General features: G+C 38.5%; 1 protein-coding gene and 1 non-coding gene across 3 annotated transcripts; one reads left to right on the top strand and one right to left on the bottom strand.

Moving 5' to 3' along the window:
• Window positions 1-1,358: 1,358 nt before the first annotated feature.
• Window positions 1,359-16,529, bottom strand: LOC146325655 (SRSF protein kinase 3). Of its 2 annotated transcripts, none has more exons than XM_084721786.1 (13): window positions 16,150-16,529; window positions 15,958-16,029; window positions 13,907-14,010; window positions 8,659-8,767; window positions 8,405-8,492; window positions 7,986-8,073; window positions 7,558-7,664; window positions 6,028-6,190; window positions 5,675-5,751; window positions 4,881-4,988; window positions 3,679-3,748; window positions 3,408-3,500; window positions 1,359-2,230 (listed from the first exon to the last, which is right to left on the bottom strand). In XM_084721786.1, exons 2-13 carry the CDS (start codon window positions 16,005-16,007, stop codon window positions 2,046-2,048), a joined length of 1,242 nt encoding a protein of 413 aa, XP_084577912.1. In that variant the 5' UTR covers window positions 16,008-16,029; window positions 16,150-16,529; the 3' UTR covers window positions 1,359-2,045. The 2 variants fall into 2 exon arrangements, with proteins under 2 accessions (XP_084577912.1, XP_084577911.1); XM_084721785.1 differs by having other exon boundaries at window positions 15,958-16,103; window positions 16,181-16,529.
• trnaq-cug (transfer RNA glutamine (anticodon CUG)) lies at window positions 12,386-12,457 on the top strand. Its single transcript has one exon. It is a non-coding gene; the product is annotated as a tRNA-Gln (tRNA).
• Window positions 16,530-24,137: the final 7,608 nt, after the last annotated feature.

Here is a 24,137-nt window from a genome sequence, read left to right as displayed (position 1 = left end):
TGCTGCCGCTCATTTTCTCCCAGACCGACAACTTCCCTGCTCACATTCACCATCACTCTCTGCCACCACAGACATAAATTTGTCTGTCTGTAAAGTTACACACTCACTACGAAACCCTACTCTGACAAGTCAGTACTCTGCCGTGTTTGTTAGTTTACCATATTATCATCAGGTCTGAATCCAAAATAATCCCAAAGGTATTTTTCTTCTTATTTAGAAGTTAGTCCGGTAACTTTATCCCCAAAATGCCATGTTTGTCTGCTCAGGTACGCTGCCATGCAGAGACTGACCCCTTGTGGCATGTGCTGTAAACTACAATACAGCACGTCTATGAGTTTAATAGAAAGAGGAGCGTCTGTATTAAGAACGGTATTGAAAATCATACCATCTGGATTTTTTTAACACCTTTATACAGCCCAAGCCTGGTAGAATACACTTGTATTGACTACAGTTACATTCATCAACCACATATATGGAAATGCTGTTAAATTTCTTTGCAGTAATCTAGTAGTCCACTCACAGTATTTTCTTTAGGTCTTGTCATACACCACATGTGGGGAAAAAATTAGAACTACGGTAACTATTTTTTGTCTTTTTACTCCCATGATACATTGCCTCGTGGTAACCCATCTGTTTCTGGCTAGCTACTTGAGGCTAATGCTGTGTGTACATAGAAATCATGATGGATAAGAAAGTCGTGAAGGCAGAAACTGCAATAAATGGAGTGTAAAAACTGCTGGAGATATTTAACTTGTTGGTGTAGCACCTGACAACATTAGCTTTAGCATAACTAGCTCCAGAGCGCTAAAAGAAGCATTTTGCTTAAGGTCCACTTACACAGCCATACTTAGTAGCCACAGTAAGTAAAAGTGCTACTTAAATCACACATTTGCCAGGTCAGTGTTTTTTGACGGTCTTCATATCACATGTAGTGCACTCCATCATGCAGAACTATACACCTCATAAAATATAAAGAAAAACAGTTCAGATGTAATAATCACTGGGACAAATATGATCACTATTAGAGATTGTTCTACTTTGTATATTTCGTTTTCTATAAATTGTATAGTAAATGCATGCTTAATACTTTGCTGTTATTTTTCCTAGAATTCTGCTTTCAAAGCTAGTTATGAATTAAGTAATTACTAAAACAAATAATAATTAAATGCAGAGGCAATGTAATATGATAACATGTAGATACATTTATATAATGTTGTATTTACAACCGCCCCTTTTTGGGAAACCATAATGCTGACGACACATAGAGAATCAAAGCATTTCACATATAGTACTTCATGGTGCATTAAAGTTCACATTTCCAGTAATAATGATGGGAAAAAAAGACAGGAGCAAGAGGGTCGAGGGTCTAGTGGGTGTTGCTGTATATTGTACAGATCATAAATTCCTGTTGTACATTTGTTGTTTGTAATTTTTTTTATATAAATAAAATTGACATGATGTGACTTACTGTACATTTGCACAGAAATTAATCTGCCTTTATTGTTTAAAGCTGTTCATGACACTGTACAAAAAGTAAATGGAAAGCCTCCTTAAAGGACATAAATGAGAAAGATCATGACATGTATACACGTTTTTTATCATTCATATGGTAAAAAAAACATGTATACATTAGTTAATTTATAACATTCACTCTTATTGAACATCCTCAGTCAAAGTTTGTATCAAATTGACAATTTCACACTGGCTAGTGGTGCCAGTGTAGCAAGAAAGAATACATAATCATCATTAAAAGAGCTGCTACTTAACTCAAAGCAGTCAAAGACTTACAGCAGCTACGTAAGGAAAGATCCATGTAAAAAACAACCTCAGCAGCATAAAGTGCATAATAGGGCTCCGGTGGAAAAGGACATCCTATTCTCTATCATATTCCTCTCATATAAAAAAATCAAAGATGCATTTTCAGCATCTAACAGATTGAGTCAGTGGATGGTATATTCTGAAATTGGCCGTGTCGAGCCGCTGAAAACATCTGGCAGTGGAGACAGGCAGATGGGGATGAGCCCTGTAGGGCCTTTAGGAGGCTATCATGAGGTCAGCCAAGGGTGACGGAGGCACTGTGCAGCCGTGGCCCTCCTGTCCGGGTGATAATCCAACATGCGAAGGAGGAAGTCTGAGAAGCCAGAGGCTTCCTCCAACAGGAAGTGGTATTTCTCCACCAAAACGTCATAGAGGCTCCAGAGCCTCAGCGGACCGACACGACGCAGGTCACCTGAATGAAAAAATATAAACAGTATTACACAGGGATGCTCAAAAGTAGCAATTATGATTGACTTATTCAGAAGAAACTAGATGAGCACACTTAGTAGAGGCAGATCTATTCCAGGTGAAGCACCTACTGCAATTCCACCACAACTGTCAGATGCAACCAGTGGAGTTTTTGCACAGTTTTGAATAAAACGTTTGGTTTTTAAGTTTTTCATTAAGTGTTTCTGTGTTCTTTAAGATGCATAGAGTAATGTAATGGTATTGTAACCATCCTGGGTGTATAAACTTAATAAAGAAACAATAGATGGGACAATGTGCCCAAATGTGTCACATTTAAGCAGTTATATATAAAAAACAGACAACATTTTTGGATAAACTCACAAAAGCTTAAATTTTAAATGATTTACACTTGATGTTGATACAGGTCAATGTTTTAACATAGAGCAGATTAAATTGTCCTTAGTAACAGACCACTATATGTTAATTTTTTCACATTTATGACAAATCAAATTTCCTGAAAACTGGTTGAGAATTAAGTGAATTACAGTCGACATTTGTTCACTAGCAGACCTTGATTGCTGTATTATGGTAAACGTGTAGATGCATAGTGGAGACGGCAGCAAAACTAACAAAACAGAGATTTATTTATTTTGTATTGTGCCTAACTAATGTTGACACATGGATGTCAGTTTTTGGGTCACAAAAAAAGGACAAAATGTGGCCTGCGACACAAAGTAAGCCTTGTTTTTAGCCTAGCAGTTGTTGATGACTCATGACCCCTACCCCCTACCTAAGAGGAGTGAGGAGTCAGCAGTCGGTATAAAACAGAGCAGTCAATAAAAGAGTTTTTTCAAAGTTTTTCAAAAAATGTGAATCAATGCAACCACAGTGGTCCTTGAGCATACAGTCATGAATGTGCAAAAAGAAAACTACTAAGCTGATGGGTCCAGCAGTACGTGAGAAAAGCTGTGGACAAGCTCCAGCCCTGACGGTCACATACACACACACACACACACACACACACACACACACACACAAACACACACACACACACACACACACACACACACACACACACACACACACTACACTTATTGCATGATAAATAAGACAGTAAAATCATACTAGCACACAACATCCAAAAGGACTTCAATCAATTAAGAGTGAAGTTGCAGACTTACCTCTGCGATCGAAGTACTCTGCAGAGTATTTACCCGACAAGACAACAGCTGGTGGGATTTTACCAAGCAGCTCCATTATCTGGGCTATATGGTCTGAGGTGGATGAAGAGGACAAACACACACATGTGCAAACATGAGACACACAAATTTACAGCACCCTTTAACATACACTACATCAACTATTACAATGCAGCCACAGTGTTGTCTCATTAAATCCTGTGTCAGTGATTGTTGCGCCTCTGTCAGTGCCAGCACAGTGTGCTGAACATACCCTCCTCCAGGGAAATGGACTCGCGGGCTTTGGGTTCGAACAGGGAGTCTCCAGTGACCAACTCAAAGGCCTGAGAGAATGCAAGAGAAAATTAAAGGTTGTGATGTGTGGCCAACTAAGCGTCTTTAGAGATTATAAATCCCAAACACACTGATTGGTGACTTCAGTTTTTGTTTTTTGTTTTTTCAGTTTAGTACTTGAAGTACTACAGCCTCTATCATTAAGGTTGGACTACAGGTTTTCGCAGGGGTGGTAATGTTGGGTCGGTCCACCACAAAAATATCTCAACAATGACTGGATGGATTTCCATGAAATTTCTGACAGATGTCCATGCAGCCCTGAGGATGAATTCCCATGACTGCAGAAATAAGTTACCAGATGACTTTATCTGACACTTCTGTTGGGCCACAACTGCTTAGAATCAAAGTAAAATCTTATCTAGCAGGTTGATGTCCTTTTCATATATGAAGGTTACTCGTGGAGTTCCCCAGGGTTTGGTGTTAGGCCCATTATTGTTTATTTCATACATAAAATATATATGTAAGGTCTTTTATAGATGATATAAAACAATCTTGCTTTGGTAAGAAAATTCCAATACTGTCAATAAAAAGAGCTGAAACATCAAACATTTGGTTTAATTTGAACAAAATCAAACATCACAATAAGTGTTCAAACTGAAACTGTCTAATTAATCATTTTTGGAAGTGATTATAGACAATTAATTACGCTGAAAAGTACATATATATATCATGTCAAATAATAATAATAATAATAATAATAATAATAATAATAATAATAATAATAAATGTAATCTTTTTTACAGTGAGAGTTACAACTTCACCGAGTGTGGCTGTTGACTGATTTAGTTGGGGGACAAACTGTTTAATTGTGGCACTAACTGCAATAGCCTGTATCATAAAGGGTAAATATATACCTTTTATGACAAAATACATAAATAACACCATTACGGTCAGTATAAGTTCTTGCTATGCAGACAAACTTTGCTGAAACCCACAGAACTTTATTGTAAATTCTCAAAGTGTACTAAAGATGTGGTTGGATTGAATTTTGAAAGATATGTGCATAATATGAATCACAAGACTCCTATTTCCTTTTGATAAATTGGTGCAGCCACAAAAACATGGAGTCTTGGTTTGACTATTTCATACAGTGTAAACATCATATTGTGGTAGTTCCCTCACCATGCAGGCGACGCTCCAGATGTCAGCAGGCGGGCCGTACTCAGATCCCAGTAAAACCTCTAGTGAGCGATACTGACGAGTCTGGATCTCCTCACAGAAATGTTTGTACTGGTCCAAGAAAAACAGACATACATAGCAGAAAAAAGCATCTTAATTTGCTTTCTCATGGTGTTTTATGCAATATATTTGGGTATCTGCCTTTTGGAGAGTAAATTCTGCAGCATACACAGTTTTGTTTTTTTGTTTTTCTGAAAATGCAGACAAATGCTTTAATATAGCTGGAAAATCCAGCTGCAGTGAAATCAAGTTACACCTGCAATTTGTGTTTGTTTGTTTTTTTGGCCGCTTGCAAACAAAACATAGACATATGGCATCATCATCTTTTAAGCTGATATGGGGAAATTCATATTTACACATCCACAGGTGTGGAGCAACACTGGGACTCATTTGGAGTTGTGATTCTGGTCACTTGACAAATGTAAGCCCAGTATTCACTCTCTTACTCTCCACCAACTCCTAAGAGAAATATCTGTATCTTCAGCAAGTAAATGCTCCACTATGTTCACCAGCTAGTCTCTTACTGAGTTTGTCTGCTGTTTGGGACTGAACAGGTAGTGTACAGCAAACAGTAAACTGCACATTAAACTTTTACTCTAACTTTAATTTTGGTTGATGGACCACTCTTGTTGGCCTGAAAATATAAAAAACAACCAAAATTCAACACCAGGCTAATGTAATATATCTAACTCAGAGCTTTTGAATGGCTGTATGCAAAGTATAGAGCAACTACCCACCACCCAGCAAGAGCTGCCCAGGTCAGCAATCTTCACTGTAATTTCCTTTAAACTGTATGGGTTCACCATCTCCTTCTCTAAAACAAACAACAATAAATCATGCATTAATACATCTTGTTTCTGAAATCCAAATATCAGAGAGTTGGTTTCCTCTATCACTGATATTTTGGATGAGATGCATTTGCTTGACATAAGGCCTTTGTATTGACAACAGAATGTATAAATAGGTGTGTACAGAGCAGAGACTCAGTACATTAAAAGACTGACATTGGCACACTAGTTGGCTCCAAGTACATCTGCCTTGTACACACATACTGTATGATGAACCCTGTAAGTAAAAACAACAACTGTGCCTGTGGACTTGGCCTCTTTCCCAGTCAGTACAGAGGAGGAGCTGCTGCCCCCAGCTGGTACTTTGAGGGACTGCTCCTCCAGACACAGCAGGATGTTCTCAGGCTTGATGTCTGTGTGGATGATTTTACACTGAGTGTGAAGGTAATCCAGGCCCTGCAGAACCTAGAGAACACACAAAACAGTTACGATGATGTTTTCTTCCACACAACCAGCACTAAACGTTTTATGGCCTACAGTATGACTCCATTAAGGAGTTAAGCTGGTGGCTCCAACCACATATGTATCAGCTGCCTCTGATTTCTCGTTGTGATGAATCCACTATGTGGAAATGTTTTCCTGACCTGAGAAAAATGCCAAAACTTAGATGAGAAAATGACTTATGAAGCTACAGACAGCAGCTGATTAGCTTAGCTTATCTTTGCATAAAAAGCCTGAGTGGCTTGATCCAAAGTTTAAAACATACGACCTGTAAAGCTGCTGTTGGTGCCAAGTGACTCAGACTCATATCATAAACATCACAAACACAAACTTAAGACTCAACTTGACAAAATCAAATATACTTGCAACTCAACTGGAAAAGACTCAAGTCTTGACTTGAAAATATTCGCTAGCTTCCCACAGGCCAAAGGTTAAAAAGTGGACTACTACTAAGTGTGGCAAGAATTAATTAATTTCTTTAATCAATTGTTAATGCTATCCATTCCCAGCAAGAAGCCTACGCTGATGCTGCTGCTAGCTATCTGCCCACTACCAGCAAATACGACATGGGAACTTTGGCTCGTGTCCCACCACACATGTAGGTTAAAAATTACAGACGGAGACGAAGCATCTTCCAACTCCCTTTTGACATTAGACGTTGTACAAAGAATGGTAAGTTGAGGTTAATGTTAACATACCTGTGAAGATTCTCAGTCATCCTGGTCATGGTATTCGTAGCAAAGGTTGTTGTAGGCAACTGGACTTGGTAGAGTTCTTGAATCTCAATTGAATTGAATTATATTTCAAGAACTCTACCAAGTCTAGTTGCCTACAACAACCTTTGCTACGAATCATGTTAACATAGTTAGCGAGCTTATGCTTAGCTAATGGTAACTTAACAGCTAAGTCAATTGAAAATCAATGAGGCTAGAAACCCACTGTTACATTATGATTTGTTTATGACTTGAAACTAAAAGTTTAACACTTGGGACTTGACTCAGGACTTGCCTGTCATGACTTAGGACTTGGGTGCAAACACTTGCAGAACAATGACTTGGTCCCACTAACATGTTACATCTTGTAAACAAAGATGGAAGTAATACAACAAGTTGGACAGAGCCATGCTAGCTGTTTCCTCTCACTTGCTGGCTGTATGCTAAGCTAAGCAAGCCGCTTGCTGGCTATAGCGTCATACTATTCATTAACTGACTTAAGGCACCTGGATTTGGTCCTATGGTAATGAGAAATAACTGTTGCTAAACTGGGTATACTGTGGGTGTTTCTGCACTTCTTTAAGATATTCAGTTTCTTAAGTCTCTGCAGGTCTTTACCTGAGTAAGTATTTGTTTGACTGAAGGCGGCGGCAGTCCAGGATTCCCAAAACAAAGCTGCCAGCTTCTCAGGTCTGGTCCCAGCAGCTCCAGTACCAGGCAAATGTCTAACCAGGTGTCAAGGGCATTTTTTACATATCTGCAAGCTACTGGCTAGTATTCACTGTACGATGCAATGCAATATTTTCTACAATGAGTCAACATAATGCTATCTGTTGTTGTCTCTGAAATCAAAGATTAATGAATTCTAAGATATTCATTTTATCATTTACCTGATACTACACTATACTTGATAATGACTGACTTGACTGATGCATTTTACGGTCTCTTTTAGGCACAGCACACACCTCCACACAGAATAACTCTTCAGCCGTCTGTGTCACATTTAGAATGTGTCCACAACAAATGACAGTCTGCAAAAAGGATACGGACCCCGTTGACGCCGGCCACCTTGAACTCATCGAGCAGTCGAACAATCCTTTGACTAGAGGGATGACGGCTTGTAGGACCACTCGCCTGATTAGACAGAGGATAGGAGAAAGGAAAATGAGAAGAAGAAGAGGAAGGAAGCAAATAATGAAAAATATATGAGGGAAAAATAGAGAGAAAACATTTTGTATTAAATAGCATGTAGTAAATAGCAAGTGAGGAGTGGTGAGGGCTGAGGAAGGTAGAGAAAGATGGAAAAGAAGCTGACATGGAAACATGAAACATGTTTTTTTAAAGGATGGAGAAAGAAATATTTTCTCCTTCAATTCTAAACTAAAATGCAAACAAAATAAAAATCAAGAGATATAACATTACAAGGCATGTTAGAGAGGAGAAACACAAACAACAGGTCACTAACGCATCGTAGGAGGGCGAGTTCATCCTGTCCTGCCTGGGTGAAGCCAGGTCCACTTTTCAGCACCTTTACAGCAACGTGGAGACCGAACCTGCCAACATAAACACAAGTATTTCTATTTCAATTTCTCATTTACGTATTCATGGCTATTGTGAAAATTATTCATTTTAATATAATGACATTTAAATAAGATAGATCTTAAATTCTTCATGCCCCCTCATCCTAATGATGTTGTACAGTTCATAATTTAATCCTACCTGAGGTCCAGACACAGCCAGACAGTGGAGAAATAGCCCCAGCCGAGCTTGGAAACCACCTGGTATCTTCTGTTGAGGGTGTCACCTGTCTGGATAGGATGGTAGCCTCCTGAGAAGATAAATACATGAGAAATCTAACAATAGACAAAATAATCTATTTCTTAACTGTTTATATGATATTTTTAACTTAAGCTTCAGTGATAAGTAGGTCCTGACCAATACTGGATTTTTGGATATACTAAGATTGGGGAACAAAACAATTCTAATAGATATATTGCCCAATATTCTTATATATATTTAAAATCTGACTTAAGACAAGGGATCAAATATAAACAGAATGCATCATGTTCTGTTTTCATAGGCGCATATCAGACAACATATATGCCGATAACAATATTTCCTGCAGACTGTTAGTATTGTTGTACTCAAGATTGATCTAAAGATCACTTTTTGAAGGTCTCTGAATGCTCTTGGAATGTAATGCATTTTTACTTGTTTTTGTCCCAGTCTCAGACAAAGAGGACTCTTTTATTTCTCTTTTTATTAAGTTGTACTGTCTGATTTATTTGTAAAGGGGTAATATATAGCAATTGCACAGGCAAAAATGAGTACATCAGTCCAAACAGCAAGTTGGAACCATAGCCTGTGTATTAAATAGGTTGAAATCACACAAGCTATGGTTGAAGTGAGTTGTTTTTCTCTGCTCCCTCCTCCCCAGACACAAGGAAACTCTGCAGGCTGCAGGAACACTGCAATATTGAGCCATTAAAACTGGTCGATCGTTATATCGGTCCGAGTCCAATGGTAAGGTGGGTCTTGTGTGTTTGATCTGTGAGTACATCAGTTTATGGCTGACATGTGAAATCTTAGCATCATACAGTTTACAGAGAGGAAAAATCCTACTTTTTTTTTCACCTCATTTTATATAATGACTAAACAGTGTGCGATATTCGTGTTTTTGTATTAATGCAGCAGGATAATTTACATCCGTTTAACTCGGTTTACATTCATGAGGATGTTTTAGACCATAGTAGACAGCAAACTGAACATTGAGATGAGACCATGTCTGGACACATCATGATTTACAATAATACAGCAAAGTGACAGATGTTTCATGGAGGAGATGACTATCTGACTGACAGATACACAGACAGATATTTTAGTCTGCAGTGTATAAACCACAGAACCGTGCAGTAACATCAGGATTTATCATCACAAAAGTTTCACGCGGACACTCCATCTTCTCTGCTGCCTCTCTCTCCTGCTTTGTAGTTATGATTAATCAGTGTGGAGTAATTACGTGTTTCTAAGTACAGAAATTGGACTTGGGGTAAAAAAAAAATCATGCACCACACAGAACTCGCAACATTATGATTCATGATCATAAACTGTTTAAATCAAAGCGGCACATCTGTCCATATTCACACACTCTCTCTCTCTCTCTCCCTCCGTCTCTCTGCTGTTCTCTCTCAACCTTTCAAGAAAAATGTTTTAGATTCCAAAATAAATGAATCTCCACATTCTTTTTCTTGTATCACATTATTGTCATCTGTTAGTTTTACGGGAAAAGTACACCTGTATAACTTATATTACTTTTTTTTTTTTACAGTACTTTGTGAACTTCATTATCAAGCTTGCAACAGCTGCATTTTGACTGAAAATAGTGTTGGTGCAATGGGCACTTGGGCATGCATGCAGGACAGAGTGGGAGATACAATAACACTCCATTCTTTTAAAAAAGCCGCTCTATGTTCCATCCAACCCTCCCCCGCTCACACTCCCCGCTCCACTCTGCTTGCATGCTCTGGTGGCACTAAAGCTATTTCTGGCATTACAACTTCCTCTAAGCTATGACATGTCTGAAGTGAGTAATACATTCAAATCTGCCAGCGGGACACAGAAAAATGATGATGCATAAGCCTGTATCAGTTCTCTTTCTGCCAGCGTGATGTACAATCCTTGGACGTCATCAGAGATCTTGAAATTGAATCTCTATTTCTATTAAAACTGAACATGATATAAGCTGGTGTGTGATTTATTACTGTGTCAGGTATCTGTGGTATCACATAGTCAAGAGCTTATCTGTTTTAAGAGGTGCTCGCAGAGACCTGCACAGCTGGCAGGGAAGGAAAGAAGAGCAGAGACCAAGGTCACAATACTGCAGGATAAAGTGATACATAATAACAGCAACAAAAGTGTGGCCATGAGGATCACGAGACAGCAAATGGTGTATGAATAACATGCCAATGTCTTATGTCATTTTGTGTGTCATGAGTACAGCATTTTTTGCTTTTCACACTGTTTAGTCTGACTGACTTATGCAGAGATGGTGTCTCATATTATGACCAACTGTTACAGAGAAAAAAGTCAGGTGATGGAGTATACAAAGAGACAAAGTCTGCATACAGACTAAAATACATTTCGAATCTGGTCAGTAGTCAACATGGACAGAGAGACTAATTGTCTTACTGTAAACAGTGCTCCACTGTGGTCACAGGTTTACAAGCAAAAGTGACAATAAATCCACTTTTTAATCACAAAAGTCGATAAAAAATGCTGAGCTCCACTCTAGCCATGATTTCTACATGGATCACTGCTGTAGAGGGGCTGATGCTCTGAGCTCCCCTCCTTCCATTAAAGGAGTAAGCATCACAGCCATTCTGATGTTTCTTCCTCCAGAAGCTCCGCTTTGACACCGACCCTCTCATCCAGAGCACCCCAGCTCTGAGCAGCCGTCTGTCAGCTAACTGGTTGAGCTGACAAACTCCTGTGCTGATCATGTTGCTCATGAACTGGACTCTTATTAAGATTTACTTTCTGATAATTGCATTTGATAGTGACTTTTCCTGCAGGAGTTTCCGCCATTGATTCAGGGTTTCACCAAAGGAACATGCATGCACAGCTGCACTGGTAAAACAACCAGTAGGAACACTTGCTCTCTGAGATGACCTGTGATTGGTCACGGGCCATATTCCCTAAAGCCTGAAAACAGAGCCAAGAGGAGGTGCAGAAGGAATTTTTCACTATATCCTGACTTTATACAGTCAAGATGGCCCACTCCTGACAGGCTGACTTCTTCATTGTCACCATTCCCCATCATACAATACTGGCAAAGAAAAGTCAGCAATTCTCTGCATATTAGAGGACAGGAGTAGACAGAGGAATAGCTAGCATTTTTCCAACACACTCATTCAGTAGGGCGCCGTGGGCTCTATTTAACAAGCAGTCTTATTTTGGCAGCAGCAATGGCAGGTGTATTTTCTTCCACAAAAATAACAGTATCATCAGCATGCATTTGTTACCCACCTCCTTTGCAGCTTTCAAGGATGCCATTAATAATCGTGCTAAACAACAAATGTCAGAATAGTGATCCCTGTAGTATGCCTGCTTTACTTTCACAACATTCAGTTTTAATATGACTAATGGTGACTTGTTGACTCCTTTTTCATAATTAAGAATTAAACCATGTTTTTGCTTGAGATAAAAAAAAGACATTTAGTTAATTTGGATAGAAGGATGTCATGCTTGACATAACAAATTCCTTTTTGAAGCCTAACAAGCTTCATCAACAGCATTACCCCATCCGAAAACCTGATATTTACCTTTGACGACCCTTGATACCTTTGATATTTTCAAGCTGGTAGCAATGTGCTTGTTCTGCTGTCAGATGCCTTTGATGTCATTTTCTCACATGGCAATATCACACAAGAAAGTGATCCATAAGAGGGGTCCAATGGTGTAATGGTTAGCACTCTGGACTCTGAATCCAGTGATCTGAGTTCAAATTTCAGTTGGGCCTGTTCCATGGCCTTGGCCAACACAAGGGTTTCCTTTGGTAAGGTGTGTTTATTAAGGTACCAGTGTGAGACCTCAAAAAACCCAGTGGTCCCTCTGATGTTGACATGAAGGACCTTTAATTTGATAGTACTGACACGGTCAGAAGAAGTGAACTGGTGTTCAGTTACTTGATGTTTGCACATTTTAAATTTCTGAGCTGTCAGGCTGAAAAAGTAACACAAGGTCTTCTTTCGGTCCCTTTGTCATAATATCAATCTGCAAGATCTTTACAGTCAGCTCCATCAACTTTGGCTAATGTTAGCTCCAACATAAATGCTACATGCCGCAATACCGCTCTCTTATCTGGGTGAGATAACTACAAAGTGACAGTACTTGGTCTTGCACCATTTTGGTTCTTTCTTATGAAAAATCTTGGTTTTGGTTTTGTCTCTGTTCTGGTATTCTGGTCTCAGTCAGGACTTGTCATGTGTAAAACTAAAAGACAGCATTTTAACCTTAGTACATAAGATAACTTAAGCAATGTACTTAACTTACAACATGCACGTTACTAAACTTACGTAACCAATGTACTAATTTTAAGTAGTTTTGTTTGCTAAACCTAATGAAATGGCATCAGGAGCTTTCCCAGCCCTGGTGCTTGGGGCTGTTTCCCTGCTCCAACAGACCTGATTCAAATGAACAGGTCATTATCAGGCCTCTGCAGAGGCTTGACCTTTTGTCTAGCACCATCATAAGGACAGTTTCTAGCTAACATACAAAACTAAACCCAATATTGCAGCTGCTGTGACATAAATTTCATCATCAGAAGATGTACAGCATGTGTAGGCTCATTTGTTGTGACTGCAAGGACTTGTCCACAGCTCATCCTTGAGGCCACTATGCTCCAACAGGTTATGACATACTGTCTATGCACGTGTGGAATGCATCCTCCAAACAGACTTCAGAGAGAAGCAGGCAAAAACAAATCCACTAAACTGACTAACCTGTTGTTTACCCCTCATAGAGCTGATCTGAAAATAGATCTCTAAATGAGATTTGTTGTTCCATGTAATTTTTCTTCAATTCAAACCCTATTATTTTGTGTTGCTTCTGCAAACCCTACTCCTGCTGGCTTTTTTCTGTCTTTGCCAAATAACTTCATACCAGTAAGAATAAAAAATAGTTGTTTTTCCAGACAGGCTTCTCTCATGTGAAACAATACTCTTTTGCTACAACTTGATCAAGAAGAAAGAAAAGAATTGGCAAAGGAGAAATTGCGGAATTTAACACTACCCTAAGTAGCTGATTCCAGTCTGAACATGTTGATACCAGATTTTGCATTTCTGATGAAAATGAAAATGTAGTGCTACCTAGTTTGGGCTACACTGAGGGGATGGAGGTCTAGGACAAAAATGTGGCAGCAGTAAACGAATATGTCTGCAGATGATGAAGTGAGTTGTCTCTGCCGTACCATAACAGTATTCTCTGGGGTCCTCAGAGTCCTGGCTGTCCTTTGTATCCATCTGCTCATGGCAAGCTAGGGCTTTGAAACTATTAGAAGACCCAGCCTTACTCCTACAAAGACACAAAGACACAGATATGTCTCATGAAAACTTCACCCGGCCTGTGCATCCTCTGTATAAAGCATGTTCATATGTGCATCACTGTGGAGTTGCTGGGGGCAGACAGGACAGTTGAACTACTTTTAGAGTTTCCCATAGACTCGTCCTGTCATGGAAACTTGTCCCACTGCCTGCCTAAGAGTGGACAAGCAGCATCGGAAGTTGCACTATTTCTGACTCAGTTGTAAATCATTTTGCAGAGTGTTCATGCAACCTGATAACTCTGCATCCCAGCTGCTTTGGATGTAGCAGAGTTTGGATCACGTCATGTCTGAAAATACTGAACACAGGTTTGATTTCTGTGTGGTTGAACCACATACAGTAGGGTTTATTTGCTCTGACATGTAGCCCCTTGTTCTTAGATTTACTGAGCATAGTGCAGGATGTAATATGAAGACTTGTGAAGACTTGACACTTTGATATCCTGCCTCAAACTACCATTTAAGTCACCTCCATGATGTCTATAATAATGCTGGTCTGCTTTATTAGTGCATTGCTCCGCTAAACTTAACTGCACCGCTGTGGCCATGGAAAAAAAGTTTATGAGCCAAGCTGTGCTTTTGATGAGATCAAGCCATAATTCAAGGTTACATAAAAACATTACAGCAAATGCATCCATGAAAACTTATTTCCAGCAAATGTAAAATGCACTGAAAGTCTTCCTCACAGCATGGGGAACTTTTTGCTGTATTCTGCCAAGAAGAATATTTTTTGCTAACACTTTATATGAAGGCCATGTCTATAATGCATTATAAGCACATTCATAAGACATTCTAGTGCATTTATAAGGCTTTATAATACGCTTTATAAATCTTTATACTCATACATGACTTAAAACAACAACTTATAACAAAATTTATAAAGCATTGTAACTGGTGGATATAATGTATTATGACTATTAATGTATTATAAGCATTCATAATGGCTTATACCTCCATACCAAAGCGGTATTAGTGTTTGGAAGAAGAATTTTAGTCCTGAATAACTGATTAGGATGTCTGCAATGGAATAATGTCTTATAAACATCATACGATTGCAAATACCGTACACAGTGTTGTCACTTTACTTAAAGCTCATAATGTGATGCTATAGCTGATTATTGATATTTATGAGATATTACAATGGTTTAATAAGGCTTCATGAAATGATTTATTAATGTTTATAATAATGCATGACAACTTATAACAAGGTTTATAAAGTACTGTAAGTGGTGAACATAATGTATTATAAGTTTAGCTTTCATAACACTTAATACCACCATGCTAAGGTGACAACAGTGTTTGAAAGAAGAATCTGAGTCCTGGCTTTATAAAGACATTCAGAGAACTGCTGTAATGTATCATAACAGATTGTAAATTCTTAGTTTCTGAAATGGAATAATGTCTTATAAACATCATACAATTGCTAATAACCTTATACAGCTTAATATACATAAATGCATTATAATGTCTTATACAGCTTACTTAGCTTGATCAGATATTATAATGCATTTATAAGACTTTATGAAACTTTATAAATGTTTATGACAATTGCTAATAACCTCATATAGTGCTATCACCTTACTTAATGCTCACAAAGTCATGTTTTAGTGTATTTATTCTGTTTATATATGTTAGAGCAGTTGTCTATGTGTCTTTATAACTGCCTAAAGTCATGGTAGCTGTGTAACCTAGGATCCAGATTGTAATACATTATGTCTACCACTTATAACACTTAATAAACACTGTCATAAGTTATCATGCATGATTCCAAACATTTCTAAAGAGTTTTATAAAACCTTACAAATGCATTATAGTGTCTTATGAATGTGCTATAATGCATTATAGGCATGACCTTCATAGAAACTGTTAGTGATTTTTCTACAGTGTGACAGATAAAGTAATTTCTGTACTGTACTTACGTGTGATGCTGCTGAGCAGCCATACATGCTGAGTGAGGACTCCTCTGCATGGTGTGGTTCAGCAGATGCAGCCTGCAGACACAGCGGCCAGCGAAGCAGTCAGAGAGCAGCTATCTTGAATTTAAAAAGTGGTGGATATCTGCAGCCTGCAGAAGAGGTCAGATCTTTATTAATTAAGAAAGACACACATACAGGACAATAAATGCAAGTGAAGCTGCAGCACCTTGAAAGTTGCAGTCCTTGAAAACAGTTGAGCAGCTGAGAGGTGGTGTTGAGGAGGGGGCGAGGGTGTCTGGTAGATCTCTCAGGAGACTGGGAACGCCGGCCAGCAGCAGTAGTCAGCAGGGTCTAAACATGGAAATCCCCAGCAGCCTCTTAACTCACCGCCTGTCAGGCCTTTACCTGCTTCACTGTGCGATTTATATCCCTCACTCACTCCTAGTAAAGAATAAATCTGCAGCTCACTCCCTCTCTCTATCTGTATCTCTATTCCTCGATATCTCTTTGTCTGCCACTGTGGGAAAGCCACAACAGAGAGCAGAGGAGTGTCGTGTGAGGCCAAACACACCGAGGGAGGAGAGAGTGTGGCAGCTGCTGGCACGGGGAGTTTGACCTTTGGGCCGCAGGGATCACGGATTTCTAAACCTGGCTTGAGAATGGGATCCCCGTCCTCCAACACGATATAAAGTATCACAATAAAGTCATGAGGTCAGCTGGTTCAAAACTGGGCATCCGTTGCTGTCCTTTTCACATCTGTGACATTACCCATTAGATGCTGGCACTTGAAGCTATAGACGGTAATGTATGTGGTCACTATCATTTGAAGAACTTTCCTGCTAAATAAAAGCATATATGCCAAATCTGACCCTTTGATCATTTATAAATATAAAAAAAAGTATATAATTGTGATTTTATTTAAATAACCTGCTAACAAGTTCATGGGTAATAACATTGTTTGATCATTAAGTGCAGACACACTTATTATAACAACCACAAATTCACAATAGTTGTGCCTTCCACAAGAGTCTATGAGAAACAGTTCATAAGTTATGGAAGTGGGTGTGGCTAAAGGGCAACAAGTGGGGCATTAGTTACCAATGAAAAGGAACTCTGCTGAGTGCCATGATGCCTCTCGCGAGAGATGATGATGATTTTGGTCATGTTACATGACTACGTTTGGAAGTTAGATGCCTTTTTGTTATAGGCTCCTCCCACTGTCACACACCTCCCTTTTGCCAGTTGGCATGAACAGTTAATAAGCTGTCCTTTGGCTCAAGACCAACCTTTCCATAAAATCCTATTCAGGTCTGTGAGTCCTTTGAAAGTTATGCACCTTTTTGCGATAGGTCACTCCTGTTACCACGCCCACTTTTAGCCAAGTGGCCAAACCACAAATGCACACCTTCCCACACACACACACAATTGACCTCAGTGCCAAATTCCAGCCACCTAGGGCAAAAACTGCAGCTGCCAAAGGGTGCTCTGCTTAAACCCAGGCTGTTTAAGCACAGAGACTTTATTAAAGTCAAACTCAACACTATGTTTATCAAACATGCAACATGGAAGTTATGCTGCTTTCTTTTTCATTTAAAACAATAACAAAAGTTGCAGTTTGATGACATCTGATGAGGCATGGGATGATGGGAGTTGTTTTTATCATTGTTAAACAACCACAGATGAAGATCCATCTGATATGACTCAGGCAGAAATCATGTTCATGGACGACGTAATTGAGTTTAGTTTATGTTATGTTTAGTCACATTTGTCGACTTTCTTCCTCACTCTCTGATGTGTCTGACATACCTTCACTTGCAACATGCAACATGACCATTGTTGGAAACATTTGTGAAAATGTTAGAATAAAACTCAACAAAATATTTAACATATGTTTAGCATTTTTAGACATTTTAATGCATGAAAAGTTACATGTCATACCTAACATACATACGTACATAATGTTACATTGGAATCTAATAAAGTGGGAAAAAAGGTGCATTGTTTTACACATTTAAATTCCTACCTTTACAGGTCAGACATAGGAAATGTCAGTGCCTGGCACATTGGCACTTTACTTTTTTCACGTCAGGGGCCAGTTTCACAAAGATATTTTAGACTAGTCTGCAGTGTTAGACTAGTATTAATTTTGCTCATACATTAGTCTATTGCAAGTTAGACCGTCTCACAAAAATAAAGACTGACTAACTTTAAGCCCAAAAAATTAGGTTTAGGTTTAAAACCCATGTTACCATGGCAACAGTCAGTGCCACCGACTGATCAGTAGCACACATGGGAAAAAATACAGTGACTGTAAACAGTGTTAATCCCACCATGGAGAGGAGGAACAATTATGTTCAAAGTAGATCTAAAAATATGTTACAAGATACAAAGAAATCATTGTTTTCTCCATAACAATGTTAGCAAACCACAAATTATGAGCCATGTTTCCTCTTTTTTGTTGTTATCAGATTTTTTTTGTATAGTTACACTCTTTGCTAAACTTCCCAAGTAAAATTTCATTATCCTTGTAAACCATAGTCAAAGTCTGTCTTTGTGAAACCAGATCCTGGCCCTCTTTAAAAAAGTAGAAATGCAAAAGAAGTGGAGCTAAACACAAGTTTTCCATGCAAACTATAAAAGTATTTTTTGGGGGAGAACACACACTATTCTGTGTGAAAACATGTGGTGCAATCTTTCTAAATATACATATACTCAATGTTTCAACCTTCATCACTCCTCTCTCTCTGTGTGTGTGTGTGTGTGTGTGTGTGTGTGTGTGTGTGTGTGTGTGTGTGTGTGTGTGTGTGCGCGCACACAGATGCAAACTTTCCACAGCCTGATTCTCTGCTTTCTGTTGCCAACACTCAGTTGTTAACACTCTCCCTTTCTGACACGGCGCAAGATTCCCTGGCTTGATACTGCAGAACCAAAGGGCTGCTGGGTAATAAAGCACAGAGCACAGTGAAAGTGTTGAAGGGGCAGAAACGAGAGGTGAGATGAGATGTGTATGCGTATGTCTGGGGTATGATGGGACTTGAATGTGAGAACACTCGGCCTTCACCTTTCAGATAGCGAGGGCCTCTTGACCTCACGTGAATAACTGCTCATAATCAGATGACATGTGACCACAGATCCTGACTGTGCTGTGGAGCACACTATGGTTAAGTGTTGTTCTCACTGAGGGCGTGTTACTGTATGTAAAAATACACGTTAATGAGGCCAACATGGTTAAAATTTTTACATATAAAAATGTGAAAAAAAAATAATAATAAAAATAAATCCAGAAATCATTCTGTTACTGCAGCTGAGGCCACACAGCCACACAGCACAAGCTGAACAAAGTGTTGTACAGTTTTGAAAGTCTGTTGAAAAGTCAGATGTGCAGTACGTGTAGGTACTCAAGGGACCACCTGCAGGGGGACACAGTGTTTTATGCTCCCCCAAGGTTTAAGTTCAAAGTTCATGGTGGTGCAATGACCCCCCAGCTCCTGAGGCAAAGCAGGAAAAAGCTGTTGTGAAAACGTCATAGACCTTAATTTGCATGATGAAGCTTAGCGTGTGTCATGTGTTACCAGCCAAGTACACTGAGCACTTTAGTTAACAAGCGCCTTGAATTCAGACACATCTGACCGTTAATGCAGTAGGTACAGTAACTTGTGGCTCTACCATCAGAATTAGGCCGACACAACGTGACGTCTGTCACCTGCTCTGCATGGAAATACTTCAAAAGATTAAACGGTTAAGATGCACAGTGTGCGCTGTCCTCTAACAAAATCCAAAATCTCACACCAAATGAGAATTTGTAGAGATTTGCTTTTTAATTTTGAGTGATTTTTAAATTTATTAGGCTGACAGTTTGTAACGAGTTAATGCGAGCCTTCTACTGGAGTTAAAGCAGCAGCCTCTGAACGTGAACAGAATATGGAATCAGTCTCAGCTCAACAGAATGACTTTGAATATAATATGAGGAATTGTAAAATATCACTTCCATCAGGCTGTTCAGTCAAACAGCGACAAATCACGGGCAATAAACTTTATAAATTATACAAATATATATTACGAATTTGAAAACTGCAGAAAAATCTGGAGGCGTGGAACTAGAAAAAAATGTTACCAGACCACTGTTACCCATTCTTCATCTCTGCTTGAGTCTAGAGGCTCGAAGCTACATTAGCCGCTAACACCCCTGATCTGTCAGCGGTCAAGTGGCATCATGGGTAATGTAGGCACCAGTTTTTGACAAGTGACAAAAATGCATGAAATTAAAAACGTCAATATCTCTGGTGCTGTTGTACATCGATTTTGAATGTTTTCTTTTGTAAACTGTTCATCATCAGTTTGAAAATGGATGACGCCTCCAAAGTCCCGCTCCTTTGTGCTCTGAGAAACCTTTGGTCAAAAGGGTCAAACGAAGTGCGATGCTGAAGTCTGTGGAGCTTAGCTTTTCACAAAGATTGGAGGCAGGGTTAAAAGCCTGCTCTGCCCAAAGGTCGAAAGGTAAACCTTCCAGCATCTCTAAGTTAACACTTTATATCTCCTTTCTTTAATCTGCACTGAAAATCTTTAATTAAATTGTAATTTTACAAAGAATTCTGAGCTGGTGCTCTCTCTTGCCCCGGCCGGTGACCTCCTCAAAGAAGTTCCATCATGTAACTATTATGTTCCATTATGTAGTTATTTACCCATACTTACAGGCTTATGCTAAGCTAATCGCCTGCTACTCTAGCTTGATAGTTAGCACATACACATGAAAATGGTCTTGATTTTCTCATCTAACTCTTAGCAAATAAATGAAAAAACTTTTCCTCTTTAACATCAGTTCCAAGGCACAGTTCAGGCTGGTGAGGCTGGCACTGGTGTGATCTGAGCTCTCTTTTTGGTGCCAGTGAGAAGCCAAGCAGCAGCATTTTGAACTATTAAAAACTCTGTGAATTATGCATAGACAGGGTGCTGGAAGCCGTGTATGCACACACCGGTTGGACAAAGTGACACGAACGTTTGAAACAGCACAGCCTTGAAACAAACCTAGATCTGCTTTTATTTGTGTCACAGATAAGCGAATTCAGCTGCAGTGTATGATCATTTGTGAGACTACAGTTAGTGGTGGTTGCCCAGCCTCTCTGATACTGCAGTTTCAAAAGGAACCAAACATATTGTGGTCTCTGTTGTACTGCATTTTATTACAGTGTGCAGGTGCTCCAGTCCTCCTGTGTCCTGCTATTACTGTCTAATGTTGGTCCAGTCTTAAGCTGAAAAGCCTGAGCTGGCTGTGACTATTTTTCCATTTGTAATAAGACACTTCCCACAGGAGCAGGGAGCGTGTATGTGTGTGTGTGTGTGTGTGTGTGTGCTGAGAGACACTATAACAGCACCTGCAAGGATCTAGATCACTGGGTTAGTAGGGAGTTTTACACCATGGCATATATTTATTTCAGTTTAACCTCTGAAACTTAAGACTAAATTGATATTTCATGAAATATCCAAACATTTACTGTATCAGAAACACTGAAAACATAATAAGGTGCAGAGATAGGAAGTAACTAAGCTGGAAATTTAAGTAGTATTATTAGTAGTATTTCAGGTATCTGTACATTACTTGAGTATTTCTTTTTCTGACAACTTTTTACTTTTATTTCGTACATTTTAACATAAATATCTGTACTTTCTATGCCTTACATTTTCAAAACAGACTCGTTACTTTAGTTTTGACGCAAGACAAAAAAAAAAACTATGTAAAAAGTGCAACAGGACAAAAATGACATAAAAGACGCAACATGACGAAAATGATGTAACAAGATGAAAATGGCCTAATAGAATGAATAAAATGAAAACAACATCAGACAAAAACAAGACAAGACAAAAAATATGTAAAAGGTGTAACAAACAAATATGACATAGCAAGATGAGAGTGATGTAATAGACATAAGACAAAAATCCCATAAAAGACTGAATAAGATGAAAACAACATAACAATACCTAAAAAAAACTGACAGAAAAGACAAGACAAAAACGATGTAAGATGACGAACACAACCTAACGAAACGTCAAAATAGGGAAATGGTGTAAAAGATGTAACATGACAAAAATGATATTGAAGAAAAAATTAGATGAAAACAACAATACATAAAAAGACAAAAAGTACATAACAAGATGTAACAAGACAAAAGTTACATAAAAGATGCAACAAGATGAAAATGAAGTAAAAGATCTAATAAGACAAATGTAAGATAAAAGATGTAACAGGACATAAGAGAAATATGATGTAACAAAACATAAAAAGATTAAAATGATTCTGAATATGTAACAAGATGAAAACAATACATTAAAATACAGAAATGGCGTAAAGGATGTAACAAGACAAAAACAACAATACATGCAAAGACAAAAATTACGTAAAAGATGTAACAGGATTACAGCAACGTAACAAGAAATTACAAGGCGCAACAAGATGAAAACTACGTAAAAGATGTAATAAGACAAATACAAAGAAAAAGACTTAACAGGATGTAACGAGATGAAAATTATGTGAAAAAACAAAACAAAAAGATGGAAGCGACGTAACAAGGCTGAACAGACAGAGGGAGACACGGCTGCAGAGAAACGGTGAGGTTCAGTTAGCTTTGCTCAGAAACAGCTGGTAGAAATGTCCTTCAGTGGATTACTTTTTACTTTTATACTTTAACTACATTCCTGTACTTTTTCTTTTTTACTTGAGTGAAGAAGCTCAATTAGTAATCCTACAGAATGTGTGTACTTTTGCCACTTCTGAGGTGTAAAGGCAGCTGGTTGTTACTGTATTCATAAATTCTTCAAAACACTAATAAATCATGCTGCTGGTGGAGGGTCAACATCACACAGCAGCCTCTTACCAACCAGGAGAAAAATTCATTTCCATACACTACACACGCTACTTATATAAAGTGTAATGTAATGCTAACACATGCACACACACACACACACACACACACACACTCTCTCTCCCTGACCTTCAGTTTGGCCTGTCTGACCCTCACCCCTACCTCCACCATAAAACGTGACCTGCATTCATCTGCTATGATGCTGCTAATTTAAGAGGCGCGCCCTGATCGCGCCCTGATCCCGCTTGTCCTCAGTTTGGCTCTTGAACACATGAAACACTTTCGAGGGTGGATACGTTTCACGGATTTGAGATTTCGCTGCCCCACAGACAAAAAAAAACCAGAAACAGTTGTCACCTGACAACTGACAGAAGTGTCTTTGTAAAACGCATTACAGGCATGCCGCTTTCTGATTGGCCCTTTTGACGGTAAACATTTAGACATGTGACAGAGGGAAAAGCACAGGTGTGACTAATAACATTGATAATGGCTGCAGTGTGATATATTTAGCTGCATCAGTTCTTGGGTGCAGGCTGGCTCACTGTCAATGACACACCTAAATTAACCAGAGACGTTCATGAATGTAATTAGTTACACCTGTGCTTTTCCTTATATGACAAGTTTAAAATCTGTTCTCTTTAACATTTTACATGAAGGTATATTTGATTGTGATCAACTCCCACTTTATTGTGTCTCTTTAGCTGTCACTGTACAATACAACACTGAACATACTCCTAATAAAGCATAATTAACTGTTTATAAGTCCATATTTAACTGATGATAAATGTATAATTTGACTATTTATCGGCTTGCTTTTATTTTTTGTTTTTATGGTCTCTTAAATCCAATGTTAACGTCCCTTTAACATTTTATTTTTAGTGTATTTCTATTCTCCTGTAAAGTACTTTGAATTACCTTCTGTCTGAGTGGTGCTTTATCAATAAATATATCTCACCTATAATAAAGTATGTAATAATCTTAATTAAATAATTAATAAATTAAATAAATAAATCTCAATTAAGCAACAGAAAGTTTTGCAAAAGTGAATATGTTTGTAATGTTATCATAAACAATAGTAAATCAGCAATAATAAAAAAAAACTCAAAAGGCTTTTATTAAGGTCCTTAAACAGTCTATAATCTAGTAACAAATTTAAAATAAATGTCTTATACTACCACCACTACTACTACAAACCAATAATAATAATAATATAACAAAGCATATTTAACTGTTGGTAAGTGCATAATGAAGGATTTACGAACCCTAATAAGGCATTGTTCTCAGTTAAGATCCTGCAGCAACAAAAAACACATTAACATTAACTGT

The sequence above is a fragment of the Lutjanus erythropterus genome, chromosome 6 (genome assembly GCF_056507025.1).
Source record: "Lutjanus erythropterus isolate fLutEry1 chromosome 6, fLutEry1.hap2, whole genome shotgun sequence".
In the NCBI taxonomy this organism is placed as follows: Eukaryota; Metazoa; Chordata; class Actinopteri; order Lutjaniformes; family Lutjanidae; genus Lutjanus; species Lutjanus erythropterus.
The sequence above is the reverse complement of the archived record's forward strand: the minus strand, read 5'-3'. Positions and strand labels throughout refer to the sequence as shown.